Source organism: Pristiophorus japonicus, chromosome 5 (assembly GCF_044704955.1).
Source record: "Pristiophorus japonicus isolate sPriJap1 chromosome 5, sPriJap1.hap1, whole genome shotgun sequence".
Lineage (NCBI taxonomy): Eukaryota > Metazoa > Chordata > Chondrichthyes > Pristiophoridae > Pristiophorus > Pristiophorus japonicus.
Genome location: NC_091981.1, coordinates 18,763,958 through 18,779,350, shown reverse-complemented (window position 1 = coordinate 18,779,350; position 15,393 = coordinate 18,763,958). Strand labels below are relative to the sequence as shown.

Genomic DNA, 15,393 nt, shown 5'->3' with positions numbered 1-15,393 from the left:
GGCGCTATATTATATTTCTCGGAATTATCTCAAAGCATTTCATATTCAGTGAGTTATTTTGAAATACAGCAACATTCTGGTATATAGGCAGATTTTGTACACGAGATCCCAGAAATAGCAGTGCAATAGATGACAAGTTAATCTGTTCTTAGTGGTATTATTGAAGGAGGAATGTTGGCTAGGACATAAGAACATAAGAATCAGGAGCAGGAATTGGCCATTTGGCTCCTCGAGCCTGCTCTGCCATTCAATAAGATCATGACTGATCTTCTACCTCAACTCCACTTTCCTGCACTATCCCCATATCCCTTGATTCCCTTAATATCCCAAAATCTATCAATCTCTGTCTTGAATATACTCAAAGACTGGGGGCCCGAAATTGGTGAAGGACCTCGCCCGCCTAAAGGCCCACCGATGGCTGCCGAGGTACCTGACAGTACTTTGGGTGGGATATTCATCGTGAAGGTCAAAGGGCGGCGGGTGGCAAATGAGGGACTTATGCCGCCAATCTGGGCAGCAACCAGCGTGAGCTCTCATTCTCGGCGGCAAAGGCAAATCATCAAGGAAAAAAACCCCATCAGAAGACCTTCAGGGGACCCCATTGAGGTAAGTCGCTGTAGAGAAATAAAAATAAAAAATGTTTACTAACCCTTTTTTCAGGATCTTCATACTCACTGTCGGGGACAGACCAGCCTCCAGCCAGCGGTCCTGCCCCGTTTTGGCACCGACTCCCGCCCGCATCAATCTGGCATTTCGGTGGGCGTGAGGTTAGTTGTGCCACTTGGCCGTCCGCTGACATTAGCGGGCACTTCCCGGCATTCTCCCCACCCGCCCACTCCAGCCCACATCGAAAGTGGCACTGGGCGGATCTTCCAGAGCAATGTCGGCGGCAGTGGGCGGCGAGTTCTTCAATTTTGTGCCCTGGGCCTCCATAGCCCTCTAGGGTAGAGAATTCCAAAGATTCACCACCCTTGGAGTGAAGAAACTTCTCCTCATCTCAGACCTAAATAGCCGACCCCTTATTCTGAGACTGTGACCCCTGGTTCTAGACTCCCCAGCCAGGGGGAAACATCCTCCCTGCATCTACCCTGTAAAGCCCTGTAAGAATTTTATATATTTCAATGAGATCACCTCTCATTCTTCTAAACTCGAGAGAGTATAGGCCTGGTCTACTCAATCTCTCCTCGTAGGACAATCACCCCATCCCCGGAATCAATCTTGTGGACACTGAGAAAACTCTCTGACTTTCTCCAAATAGTGCCACGGGACATTTAAAACTGTGCCACTGGAAAAAGTTGACAGGTTTAATGTCCCACCTGAAGAATGGTATCTCCAATAATGCTGCACTCCCACAGCACTGGAATGTCATTTCCAATCATATGTTCAATCCTGGAGAGGAGATTGAGCACATGGGTTCTTGATTCAGGAGCTGACAAATAAACCAAGCTGTAAATGTTATCATATAGCACAGTGAAGCCCTTCAAAGGACGGTATGAGCGTGCATGGGGAGTGAAATGCACAGCAGTTTCCGAAGAGTTGCACAACTTGTTTTGGCACATTATTCTGGCGAGAAGCCATTAGCAATGCACCTCGTGCAGTGCCTAAAGTGACCAACTATAACCCCAGTCAAGAAAGATGCAAAAAAGTCATTCTAAATGTTCCAGTTGAATTTATTGAAGGACTACTTTAGCTCAACTTTCAGTTAAGCTTGGTAAAACATGGTTCTTATTGTCTTAGTTTGATTGATTTTCAACCTTTCTCCTTCTTCCTGTAACAGATAGATTTTAAAGAACTGACAGAATGTGTTCAGTTATGCTTTGCAGTCAGCAAGTTATGACACTTGCAGACTACTTCCACTTCTGTATTCTCAAGTTCATTGCAGAAACCTGCCATGGCCACTCTGCCTTGAGTAAAATGCTCTCAAGACCTTGGAGTCAAACCAGCCACTGCACTAAAGCATTTGCGAAAAATATCATGAATAATGACAGTTGGGAGCTGCACCAAGAATTTTCTACTTAGAAGTTTGGCAAACCAGCTCTGCAGATGATGCATTAATTACTTTATTGAATGGCGGAGCAGGCTCAAGGGGCCATTTAAGAACATAAGAAATAGGAACAGGAGTAGACCATTTGGTCCCTCAAGCCTGCTCCGCCATTTAATAAGATCATGGCTGACCTGATCATGGACTCAGCTCCACTTCCCTGCCCGCTCCCCATAGCCCTTCACTCCCTTATCTTTCAAAAATCTGTCTATCTCCACCTTAAATATATTCAATGACCCAGCCTCCACAGCTTTCTGGGGCAGAGAATTCCACAGATTTATGACCCTCTGGGAGAAGAAATTCCTCCTCATCTCAGTTGTAAATGGTCGACCCCTTATTTTGAAACTATGGCCCCTAGTTCTAGATTCCCCCACGAGGGGAAATACCTTCTCTGCATCTACCTTGTCAAGCCCCCTCAGTATCTTATATGTTTCAATAAGATCACCTCTCATTCTTTTAAACTCCAATGAGTACAGGCCCAACCTGCTCAACCTTTCTTCACAAGTCAATCCCTTCATTTCAGGAATCAACCTCGTGAACCTCCTCTGCTCTACCTCCTGTGCAAGTATATCCCTCCTAAAACTGTGCGCAGTACCTTTTGGCCTACTCCCGCTCCTAGTTTTTCTGCTGCCAGCTCTGATTGTTTTACAGCACTCACGGCTCTGGGTTGGAAGGTTATGGATTTGAGGCCCAACCGAGATTTGGGCTCCTAACCACAAATCATACTCTATTGCAGTATCAGGGGGTGCTGCATTATTAGAGATGGGTCTCTTCACATGAAACCAAAGTCCCACCTGTCTGTTCAGGTGGACATTAAATATCCCGTGGCACTTTTGGAAGAGGAACAGGCAATTCTCCCTGTGCTTAGGCTAACTTTCCTCCCTCAACCAATAACAAATAAAAAGCAGATGACCTGGTGATTCATCTCATTGCTCGGAGATGTTGCTGGTGCAGGGAGAGTCTGGGTGTTCCGCTCATGATTTCCAGCAGTGGATGGAACAGGGCACAGAACCAACCTCGTTAAATGTTTTTGTGTTCGTATCACTGCAGCAATTTCTAGCCAATGTCCTAACATTACCAACAATAGAGTGATCTGTTACAAATATTGGACAATAGTTATTATCGATTGGATTTTTTTCCATCAAAACGTTTGTTCTCCCATCAAATTAGCATTTCTGTTGCAACGTGCTGTAATCGCATGGCAGCGGGATGCACAAGACAGTTGCGATGAAAAATGTAAAGGTTCGGAAATCTGAGCTAAAGGTCAGAAAATTATTGAAATACAAAGCAAAGTGTGGTAGCATCCGAAAAGAGAAAAGGCAAGTTAACGTTTTGGGTGTATGTCCATTATCTAAACTAATGACTGCTAATGAAAGGTGGAAACCAACGTTCCCTCCGTTCTGCATAGCCTGGGATCGGCTTTTCCAATGTGAAATTTTTGCGCATGCACGGAAATTTGAACGAGCAGCGCAGCGCGTTAAAGGGGCGGCCCAACCAGAAACAAAGTTAGGGAGATCATCGCTCGCCACCCTTTTGTCCTTTTGGATGCCGATGAAGTATTAAAAACAAAATCAGCCATTTTATTTTTTATGTATTTAAGATAGTTGCATACATCAGTGGAAGGATGGGTCAATTGAAAGTATCCACATTCGTTTATCTTTTGTGTATTTTTGTAAACTAATTTGAACTGGTCTGATTCGGTTTAACCTTCAATCCTTCCAACTTGATTTTGTTTTTTAGATTTTCTTCAGCAGTTATTCTGACATTAGGGTTCGAATTTCTCGCCTCCCACAGCCCAGGCCCACCGTGTTACTGAGGTAGTTTCCTGGATTGCAGCCTTTATCTATTCAGAAGAGGCTCCAGTGTATAAATTCATGAGGGGCCTTGATAGAGTGGATAGGAAGGACCTATTTCCCTTGGCAGAGAGGTCAATAACCAGGGGGCAGAGAATTAAAGTAATTGGTAGAAGGTTTAGAGAGAAGTTGAGGAGAACTTTTTTCACCCAGAGGGTGGTGGGGGTCTGGAACTCACTGCCTGAAAGGGTGGTAGAGGCAGAAACCCTTAATGCATTAAACAGTACTTGAAGTGCCATAACCTACAAGGCTACGGACCAAGAGCTGGAACGTGGGATTAGGCTGGCTGAACACAAAATCACAAGAAATAGGAGCAGGAGTAGGCCATTTGACCCATCGAGCCTGCTCCGCCATTTAATAAGATCATGGCTGATCTGACCATGGACTCAGTTCTACTTCCCCGCCCACTCCCCATAACCCTTGACTCCCTTATCGCTCAAAATTCTGTCTATCTCCGCCTTAAATATATTCACTGACCCAGCCTCCACAGCTCTCTGGGGCAGAGAATTCCACAGATTTACAACCCTCTGAGAGAAGAAATTCCTTCTCATCTCAGTTTTAAATGGGCGGCCCCTTATTCTGAGACCATGTCCTCTAGTATTAGTTTCCCCTATGAGTAGAAATATCCTCTCTGCATTCACCTTGTCGAGCCCCCTCATTATCTTATATGTTTCGATAAGATCACTTCTCATCCTTCTGAACTCCAATGAGTAGAGGCCCAACCTCCTCAACCTATCTTCATAAGTCAACCCCACCATCTCCAGAATCATTCTAGTGAACCTTCTCTGAACAGCCTCCAATGCAGGTATATCCTTCCTTAAATACGGAGACAAAAAACTGCATGCAGTACTCCAGGTGTGGCCTCACCAATACCCTGTACAGTTGTAGCAGGACTTCTCTGCTTTTATACTCTATCCCTCTTGCAATAAAGGCCAACATTCCATTTGCCTTCCTGATTACTTGCTGTACCTGCATACTAACTTTTGTGTTTCAAGCACAAGGACCCCCAGGTCCCGCTGTTCTGCAACACTTTTCAATTTTTCTCCATTTAAATTATAATTTGCTGTTCTATTTTTTCTGCCAAAGTGGATAACCTCACATTTTCCTACATTATACTCCATCTGCCAATGTTTTGCCCATTCACTTAGCCTGTCTATATCCCTTTGTAGATTTTTTGTGTCCTCCTCACAATTTGCTTTCCCACCCATCTTTGCATCATCAGCAAACTTGGCCACATTACACTCGGTTCCTTCATCCAAGTCATTAATATAGATTGTAAATAGTTGAGGCCCCAGCACCGATCCCTGCGGCACCCAACTAGTTACTGTTTGCCAACTGGAAAATGACCCGTTTATCCTGACTCTCTGTTTCTGTTAGTTAGCCAATCCTCTATCCACGCTAATATATTACCCCCTAACCCTGTGAACTTTTATCTTGAGCAGTAACCTTTTATGTGGCACCTTATCGAATGCCTTCTGGAAATCCAAATACCCCACATCCACTGGTTCCCCCTTATCCACTCTGCTCGTTACATCCTCAAAGAATTCCATTTTTCAAACACGATTTCCATTTCATAAAACCATGCTGACTCTGCTTGATTGAATCATGCTTTTCCAAATGTCCCGCTACTGCTTCCTTAATAATGGACTCCAGCATTTTCCCAAAGACAGATGTTAGGCTAAGTGATCTACAGTTTCCCGCTTTCTGTCTGCCTCCTTTTTTAAATAGGAGCGTTACATTTGCTGTTTTCCAATCCGCTGGGGCCTCTCCAGAATCAGCCAGCACAGTCACGATGGGCTGAATGGCCTCCTTCTGTGCTGAAAATTTCTAGGATGCTATGATTCTCGGTGCGAATCTGCCATCAAGAGGGAACCTTCCCTTACATATTCTATGTTGAGGAGCAAGGTATCCAAGCAGCCAAAGTGAAGTGAGCCCAGTTAAAGGGGCCGAACAGCTGTTGACGCGGTGAATCATGAATTTATCCTTGGCCTCAGGGGGAGCCGGATTGGGCCAGAGCAGAGGAAGAGTTACCACTATCTTTCACGTCAATGCAATGCGCAGTCGCTACTGTTTAAAACCCTCTGTCAATGCCAACAGGTGCAGAATCTTTGCTGATATGCCTCTGAATGGCGCATAGCTTTAACCAATTAGGCACTGACTCCACCCTCTGGGATGTGGGCGGGCGACACATATATAAGCAGGGAGCTGGGTGTCGCTTTCTGCAAAGATCCTGTGCACAGCTGTGGCAGGATGTGGGTGCTGACACCATTCCTTTCAGCAGTTAGTCACATGAGCAGGGCCGGTGCTGTGCAAGAGTGATTACGTTGGTCCCGGCTCCGGCTCGCCTTCGCTGGAGTTCCGCGAGCATAAAACCGTGCGATCGCTTCTCTTGTCACTGCTTGGTGGGAGCAGCCCCTTCTACAGCCCGCGTAGACTGTTGGTCCTTTCCAAACGTGATTGCGTCAGGGGTAAGGTGTGGGCTTCCTGGTCCTGATGTGGGTTTTCTGTCTGTCAGTTCGATGTGACTTGTTGCTATTGTGCGCTCATTGGAGTGGAGAAACAGCAGCTCTTTGGCGGCGTTCTGATTAGCTGATGGTATCAGTAGATTGCAAATGTTTCTCAAAGAATTTGACGGGGAAGAGAAAAAGCAGAAAGCTGCAGATGCAGCGATCCCATATATAAGCATGGGCTCAGTAATCCTGTATCCCACCAGCGTAACCACATATTGTTGTTAGATCTTGTTTATAGTATATCAATGCTGAGCTGCAGTGTTTGATGTGCACTGGGCAGCTGCTGCAAGTCTACTAGATTTACTACCACGATTCCTTCATTGTGAGCCTAGCTGAGGATCGTTTTACTGTGTTTTCCAATTATATTAGGCAATAGCGACAGACAGGACATTTTTATATTAACGTTTTGACCTATCTAAAGCGTTTGCCAATATTTCCTATCGACAAAGGCCCATTTTTTTAAGAGTCTCAACTATTGGTTGGGGAACCAATAGATTAGCAAGGTAACGTTTCTGGTTTAAAAGCCCGACATTCTGGAACATTCTTGTTGGCCCAACAGAGTGCTAATAACTAAGCCACTTCTGCATTTAGCTGTTTTCAGTAAGTCACGGTTGAACCATTCTAAGCTGGAATATGTGGCTCAATTGAAATAAAATACAGGTATTTTGGGCGGTTGCAATGGGAAGGAACAAAATAGCTAAGTTATACTGGACACAGGTCGTTCAAGCTCGGCTATCACAGGCACCTCACCCTTCGAAAAACACTGAGTTTTGCACACTTCCTGTGTATTTGATAAAATCAGACATACAAGATCTCCCAACAAATGTTTTAATTTTTCAACACTAAAACCATGACTTCAGTGCTATCAGAAGAGTGAAGTGTCATCCTGTAAACTCTGGGCATTAAATGTTTTTGTTTAAATCCTCGGGTGTGGTCAGATGGAAGCCATCATCCTGCTTGTTTTGTCGTGCTGCATAAAGTGTATCTCTGTTCAAGTGGGATCTCATTTTATCCATGTTGGAGCAGACGGCAATGAACTGGAGAATTTCAGTCAGTATCCGTCTTCAAGTATCCTGAATAATTTTTCTTCTCAGCTTGGCTGTTTAGTTCTTGTGCTTTCCGAGCTAAGAGCAGTGACTGGCCCCAATGTTTACGGCCATATTGCCTTGGGCAGCTTGGCCATAGTTAGCTAAGTCACTTGACAGTCGTGGGTGCCACAATTAGCCCCAGTCGGCACTGATTCGGGAGAGGGAGTAACGCCAAGGTCCCAGCTCCAGATCGCTATCCTGTGACCTTGGCTGGTTGTGTGCATTGATGGATGTCGGGCGTAATGTCCCCTGTGACCTGTTGAGATTTAATATCGCAGCTAACGCATGAAAACTGGTCACTTTGATGAAGTAGTGAAGGGTACCTAGTGCCAGTGGAGATGTATTTCAGCAAGAAATCAATGTCGAGGAAGCCATGGTGGGGAGAAAACTGCTGGGGAAGGGAGGATGACGAGAGTGATGGCCGCCAATACTCACAGGGAGGTGGGGAAAACGGCCGGACATGGAAATCCTGCGGGATTTAACCTTGTTCACATTTTTGTCTTCTGTTTCCTGCCTGGCGGCCAGATAAATGGACAGTTTGGCCGCCAGCCAGGTGGGAAAACCAGCGGTAGAAGGCCGTAGCCGGAGATCCTTGGGGACAGTCCCGTAAATCGAGAAGGGTGGGGTGGAGGGGCGAGAGGCCATGATTAGGAGGGGGAAAGAGGCTGGGGATTGGGAGGGGGGTAGAGGCTGAGGATTGGGAGGTGGGGGGGGGGGCGAGGCTGGGGATTGGGAGCGGGGGAAGGCTGGGGATTGGGAGGGGGGAGAGGCTGGGCATCGGGAGGGGGGAGAGTGAGGCTGGGGATTGAGAGGGGGGAGAGGCCGGGGATTGGGAGGGGGGGAGATGCTGGGGATCGGGAGGGGGAGAGAGACTGGGGATAGGGAGGGGGGGGAGAGACTCGGAGTCGGGAGTGGGGAGAGGCTGGGGATTTGGAGGGTGGGGGAGAGGCTGTGGATTGGGAGGGGGTAGAGGCCGGGGATTGGAAGGGGGGGAGAGGCTGGGGATAGGGAGGGGGGAGAGGTCGAGTATTGGGGGGGGGGGGGGGGAGAGGCCGGATATTGGGAGGGGGGGAGAGGCTGGGGATCGGGAGGGGGGAGAAGTCGAGTATTGGGAGGGGGGGTGGGGGGAGAGGCCGGGTATTGGGAGGGGGGGGGAGAGGCTGGGGATTGGAAGGGGGGTAGCGGCCGGAGATTGGGAGGGGGGGAGAGGCTGGGGATCGGGAGAGGGGGAGAGGCTGGGGATCGGGAGAGGGGGGTAGAGGCTGGGGATTGGGGGGGGCAGTGAGGCATCAATCAGGGCATGGAGAGGACATGGATACTTGGGAACTATGGGGAGATCAGCGATTGGGGTTTATGGGGGTGGATCAGCCAGGATCGGCAGAGGGATGGTGCTGGGGTGGGGGGAGGCTGAGGGCTCCCTGGAGGGTCCGTGTGGAGGGTCCTGCTCCTCCTGGCCCACAAGGAGTGTTGGAATAGGCACTTACCTTGTGGAGCCCGCAGCTCCCGCCTCGCTTTCACTCCCGGCTTTCCCGACCCTAATTGCACTGTGAGAGCCATATTTAAATATGTTAATGGTGGATCAGCCTCTTCATTGCGGGACACTCAGACACCCCGATATCCATCGCTGTGAAAACGGCAACGACTGCTTCACACGCTCGTGTTTTTCATTTTTAACCCCTGCGACCCCTCGTGTCGGTGGTGGGGGGAGGGGGGGGCGCAGTTATCAACGCTATTGAGTCCGTAATTAGCTGTGTAGAAGCCTATCTGAGAGGCCCTCTCTGTTTCCTGCGGATTACATAGCCAGCCATTGATGGGACCAAAAATAACAAGTTGCAAACTAACACATGTCAAGAAATATAGATTATTGTAACATTTGAGCAATGCCCAAGGGCTGGCACAATGTAAACTGGATATTTTGGGGGAGGGAGAAGTTGTGAGTGGTGCAATTGTGGAACTTATTGAATGTTTTTATTTAGTATACGCGCCAATCTCCCGTCACGCTGCACGTGTGATGTCAAGACTAAGGGTTGTCTTCAGCTGAAGCAGGGTGAGAGGGCAAGGGTCATTTGGACTGGGTTACACAGACATAATTTAGTCCGTAATTTAAGGTTGTACATTTTGTTGTTATTTTATCTAATTCTTTGATTTTATACTTTTCTGTCTAGTTAAATAGCAAAAGTTAGGGCGATTTAAGAAGGAGAGAAGTCGAGTTGGTTGAAGAATAGAAGTTTAGAATCATAGAATTATTCCTATCCATTCCATCTCGGCCCTCTCATAATTTTACATGGCACAGAAGGAGGCCATTCGCTTCATTGTGTCTGTGCCGGCCGAAAAAATCCAGTCTAATCCCACTTTCCAGCTCTTGGTCCATAGCCCTGTAGGTTACGGCACTTCAAGTGCACATCCAAGTACTTTTTAAACGCGATGAGGGTTTCTGCCTCTACCACCCTTTCAGGCAGTGAGTTCCAGACCCCCACCACCCTCTGGGTGAAAAAAGTTCTCCTCAACTCCCCTCTAACCTTTCCACCAATTACTTTCAATCCATGCCTCCTGGTTATTGACGTCTCTGCTAAGGGAAATAGCTCCTTCCTATCCACTCTCTCTAGGCCGTATCGTAATTTTGTACACCTCAATAATATCTCCCCGTAGCCACCTCTGTTCCAAAGAAAACAGACCCAGCCTATCCAATCTGTCCTCACAGCTAACATTCTCCAGTCCTGGCAACATCCTCGTAAGTCTCCTCTGCCCCCTCTCTTGTGCAATCACGTCTTTCCTGTAATGTGGTCGGCTGTCTGGGCCGAGGAAATAGGAATTGCAAGAATGAGAAGCTTCAGTGTGGACACTGCTTGACCTGCTTACACCAACAGTTTCCATCATTGATGTCAGCATCGCGATTTATAAAGGGTAAAAGTGGACGCAATAATATGACAGAACCACGACAGCAGGAAATAAAGTTTTGTAAAAAAGGACTGCATGAGGACACAAGTTTTTTTTCACATATTATAGTTGATCTTCAGTGTCATTGCACAGAGTAAATCCAAATCTGATTGAAGCTTTTTAAAATTGTTCTCTAGCTTTTCTTCAATTCATTTAGGAAATGAACTGAGCGGGAACCGCTAGAAACTAAATAAAAATATTAAGTCTGTATGGCTGACTAAACAGTACTGGTGCCTCCTGGGAAATTAATACGCGCCAAGACAACACTCTGCAAATTCAGCTCAGCATCACTGGTCTGGGCGCAAGTATCTCGTTCAAATACCTGTTCCAGGCTTTTGAGAGGGGCTGAAGCTTTCAAGTAAAAAAATGTAATTAAGGTGTTCAAAAACACATTAGACTATTCAGTTGATAAATTATTATTGCAAAACGTACAATTTAAATTTTTTTGTTTAATACCCTTATTTTAGACATTAAGAGGCCAAAATTGCCCCTCTTTATAGCCACGTTAGCGCCTCCTGGGGGTGCTAATGGGGCACAATGGCATTTTTGTCCGGGGGAGTGAAATTGACCTGGAGGTTTGGGGGCACTGTCCCGGCAATGCTGCACCCTGCGATTAGCGCCTGGTTCTGGCGTATAACCAGCGATGATGTCATCGCCGTGCACGCCGACCCCTTTTGCGCCCCACGGGGGAAATTGCCCCGCGGGTCACGAAGCTGGCGCAGGCGGGTGTCAGTCAACCGGGGTGCCCCTTAAAGGGGAGGCCTTTCGTGCCGGGCCATCATTTTTATTTGTCGGCCGACTCTCGCGGCAATGGTGGCCCTCGATGGCAGCCCGGCTTTCTGTTTTGGGGGGTGGGCTGCCGGCCAGGAACGCGTCCCTGGTGGCCCAGTGTCGGCCAACAAAGGGCCGGCAGAGTGCGCAAGGAACCTCCGCTTTAATGGAAGGGGGAGGGGATGTTGCAGCGCGTCAGCGTCCGCGTAGCGCTGGCCTCCTCAGTGCCGCTCTGCACTCAGTGCCTCGCTGTCGCCCCGGGAGCGCCGGAGACAGAGCACCGCTTCCTTTGAGGGGCGCATGGCTCAATTCTGCGCCGGGGGCGGGATGTCTGGGCCGGGCAGGAAGGCCCGGCCCCCGGAAAGTTACCGCCCCCAATCGGGGCGAAGGGCAACTTCCAGCCCTAACAATTCAGTTACTGAGGGATAAAATGGTGGATTAAAACATGTTCACGATAAAAAAAATTCAGGAGGCATTTGAGCAATTAGTGGGAAAGGTGGTCAGATTGTACAAATACAGGTTGGCAAAAAACTGACAAGAAAAGTATGACAACAGCAAGTAAAGTTTTGCAGATAAGACGAAAACTTAAAAAAGCTTTGGAAACTGTTAGCTTGTGCTGCCGGCAATTACGTTTGTAACTTCAACTGTTGTCCTTTGAGAGCTTTTTGGGGTCAGAGAGGGATTCCCTAATTATCGTGCCTTTGGTGAATCCTCGACCACTAGCAGGACATCGAGGGCCCACCATGCTGAGAAGGCCGGCAAGCTTGTTCAAGCATTGGCTGACTTGAGAGCTCTGCCCCCTCTACTCCCTCCCCCACCATTGAGACAAGTTAAAGGGGCTCCAAAAGTTCTTTTTGTGAGGGGGCCATTTTGAAATGTAAAAAATATATATTCCTAGATCTTCTTGGGTCCAAGACATGTTCCCAGGCCAATGATTGGGGAGGTACAGCTGTCCTGACAAGCCATACATCCACTGAGCTTACACTGGATCCCAGAGAAGGATTCGGATGTGGGGGCCTCGTGACATACAGAATCCCTTCCTCTGGTCACACCCTCCTTATGATGATTGCCACGTTTGGAGTGAATGGAAGTCATTGTAGATACTGCTCCACAAGACCGCATCCTCACGTATCCAAACCGTGGTGTCGCTATGGGGTATCAAAACAGACTATTGGCTGCAGGGGAATATGGTTAGAGGATGGGGTAATAATCGGACCAGGGAATGTAGACATTCTAACCCCATTTTATGTTCATACAAGGTATGGTGGCATAGTGGTTATGTTACTGGATTAGTAATCCAAAGGCCTGGATGAATGCTGTGTGAACAGGAGTTGAAATCCCTTCATGGCAGCTGGGGAATTTAATTTCAGTTAATTAAATACAAAAATAAATTTTTATCTGGAATAGAAAGGTAGCACCAATAATGGTGACCATGAAATAACTGGATTGTTGTTAAAACCCATCTGGTTCACTAATGTCCTTCAGAGGAAGGAAATCTTTGCTGTCCTTACCTGGTCTGGGCCTACATGTGATTCCAGACCCACAGCAATGTGGTTGACTCTTAACTGCCCTCTGAAATGGCTGAACAAGCCATTCAGTTGTCTAAGGCGGCTCACCACCACCTTCTCAAGGGGCAGTTAATATCCTGTGAATGAATAGTAAAAAAATGTGTCCATTTTAAGATCTTATGTCCACATTTATAATGGAAACAGCCCAGAATAAAATTATCGTGCTGGCTTATACCTTCCAGTCAGAATCATTGCAACTTAATGTTAATTAATATAAAACTGAGTGTCGTTGTTGGTTTGACTGTCTTTTTTGTTATTTATTTCAGAGCATAGAAAATGGGAAACACTCTGATGAAGAAGAAGAAGAACTATAAACTTTCCGGTGATAAAGAGACGGATAAAGTGGCTGAAGGAACAGCGGCGGAGGATGGAGAGGCCAAAAAGGAAAACCAGGAAGAGCCCAAACCCTCTGAAGAGGGCACGGAAGGAAATGCCGACCCGGGCAAAGAGACCCAGGCTGCCAACAGCACGGCGGAGGTGAAGGAAGGGGATAAAGAGAGCGCGAATAAAGAAGAAACTCAAAAGCCTGAAGCAGAAGCATCCACCGAACCAAAGGCGGAGCCCCAGGCCGCGGAACCGGCGGCGGAAAAGCCTGCCGAGCCACCCAAGGCCGCGCCCGCCGCCACCACAGGCGGCGAGACATCGGCGGCGCCCGAGCCCAGTACTGAAGCGGCGTCCGCTCAGCCCTCCGAAACCCCGGCCCCTTCTGCCGAAAGCAAAACGGAAGAAAGGAGCTCGGGCAAGGCTGAAGTGGAGGCCAAACAGACTGAGGTCTCACCCACCCCTGCCACCCAAGAGGAAAGTAAAAAAACGGAGCCCCAGAACTCGGACTCTGCCACAAGCACCACCGATGCCGCTCCTTCCAAGGAGGCACCAGCAGCAGAAGCTCCCAGCTCTGCCCCGGCTGGTCCTGCAGCCTCAGACAGTGCCACGCCAGCAGATGCCACAGCTTCAGAGGGTTCTTCAGCCAATACTGATCAAACTTTAGCTGTGCAAGAATAACGGAGAGCCCCGTTCGACGACCACTCACAACCTGCATTAATTTCAACTGTACTAACAAACTTGATCCTACTGTCTTTTACCAGAAACCTCCCCAAGAGGATATATCCCCTGCCGCCCCCATGCTGAGAAATTCCAGCAGGAAATTTCAAGCCTACACTTTGGAAAAACTCCTGGACTTAAAATCTTTGATGTCTGAAAGTTAAAGCGGGTGGAATAAAAAGTCTACTCAACAGCTGTAAGCGGCGCACCTCGCAAGTGGGTTCAGCTTCAAAACCAACATAAAGGTTAAAGGTTATGACTCTGCCGAGTGATAGGTAGTGCTTCTGCACCAAAGGCAATCAGATATTCAGATAACATCGTTGTTTGTTTTCCAGCCTGATTTTACACAGCGAGGTGCTGCCAGCTGTCAGATACAAGCCGCCATATTCCCTTTCTCATGACATGCCCGACACAACAGATTTGTCTCAAAAGTATTTCAGACTAACATACACTTCCCATTGTACGTAGCCTACCTAGATTTCTCTTGATCAGTTAATGCATGTCCGTTGTTGGGTGCACCTGTAGTTCTGTTTAAGTAAGTGGCAAGCAAGTCTGCATTCATTGCAATTCCAGCTTCTCCTCCATTCAGTGTCACTAATGCCTCCACTACACCACAGCACATATTGATAATGATGAGAATTGTAAAATGGATGCATTGAAATTATACGTGATTGTATTAATGGTGCAACAGTAATAAAAACCATGAAAAAAGAACCAACGAGGTTTGAATTCATTTTTATTCAAACTCACATCCCTGTTGCAGCAATGCATTTTTGGCTTGTTTTCAGTATTTCGGTGGCACCGGGACCAAATATTAAGATTTCTTTGCATCTTTACCTGCATGTTGAAGTTTACGAAGGCTCAACTGTGGTTCAGTGGGTAGCACACTCGCCTCTGAATCAGAAGGTTGTGGGTTCAAGTCCCACTCCAGGGATTTGAGCGCAAAAAAAAATCTAGGCTGACACTCCAGTGCAGTACTGAGGGAGTGCTGTGCTGTCTTTCAGATGAGACGTTAAACCGAGTCCCCGTCAGCTCTCTCAGGTAGACTTAAAAGATCCCATGACACTATTTCGAAAAAAAGCAGGGAAGTTCTCCCCAGTGTCCTAGCCAATATTTATCCCTGAATCAACATAACAAAATAGATTATCTGGTCATTATCACATTGCTATTTGTGGGAGCTTGCTGTGCACAAATTGGCTGCTGTGTTTCCCACATTACAACAGTGACTACACTTCCAAAAGTACTTCATTGATTATAAAACTCTTTAGGACGTCCTGAGATCATGAAAGGCGCTATAGAAATGCAAGTCTTTCATTAAGGAACTACCTGTTTATTAGCTTACTGAGAAATATGGCAGCATTATGCAAACAATTCTTTTTTAACCATTTACTATATTTTTTTGCCACTTTATAAGATGAAATAACCTGGAAAATAATCTGTGATTTAATGCACTGTCACTATGTTGTAGTAAATGGGGTTAATTTTCCTCCTCCAGTGTAGCTCGGGGAATGAGCTTTTTAAGCTCATCTGTTTTGAACTTGGGTAAACTGAGCTAAATTTCCAAGCTCAGATCATTTTCCGATG

General features: G+C 47.1%; 1 protein-coding gene across 4 annotated transcripts in view; it reads left to right on the top strand.

The window, feature by feature from the left end:
* Positions 1–14,523, top strand: part of LOC139264227 (brain acid soluble protein 1 homolog) — a 77,598-nt gene extending 63,075 nt beyond the window's left edge. For 3 of the 4 annotated variants that reach the window (XM_070880358.1, XM_070880360.1, XM_070880357.1), the window contains exon 2: positions 13,035–14,523. In XM_070880358.1, the coding sequence (XP_070736459.1) occupies positions 13,045–13,770 (726 nt within the window). In that variant the 5' untranslated portion in view covers positions 13,035–13,044 and the 3' untranslated portion in view covers positions 13,771–14,523. Of the gene's footprint in view, positions 1–6,126; positions 6,363–13,034 lie in introns of those variants that run through there. The other variant, XM_070880359.1, reaches the window with a different exon arrangement.
* Positions 14,524–15,393: the final 870 nt, after the last annotated feature.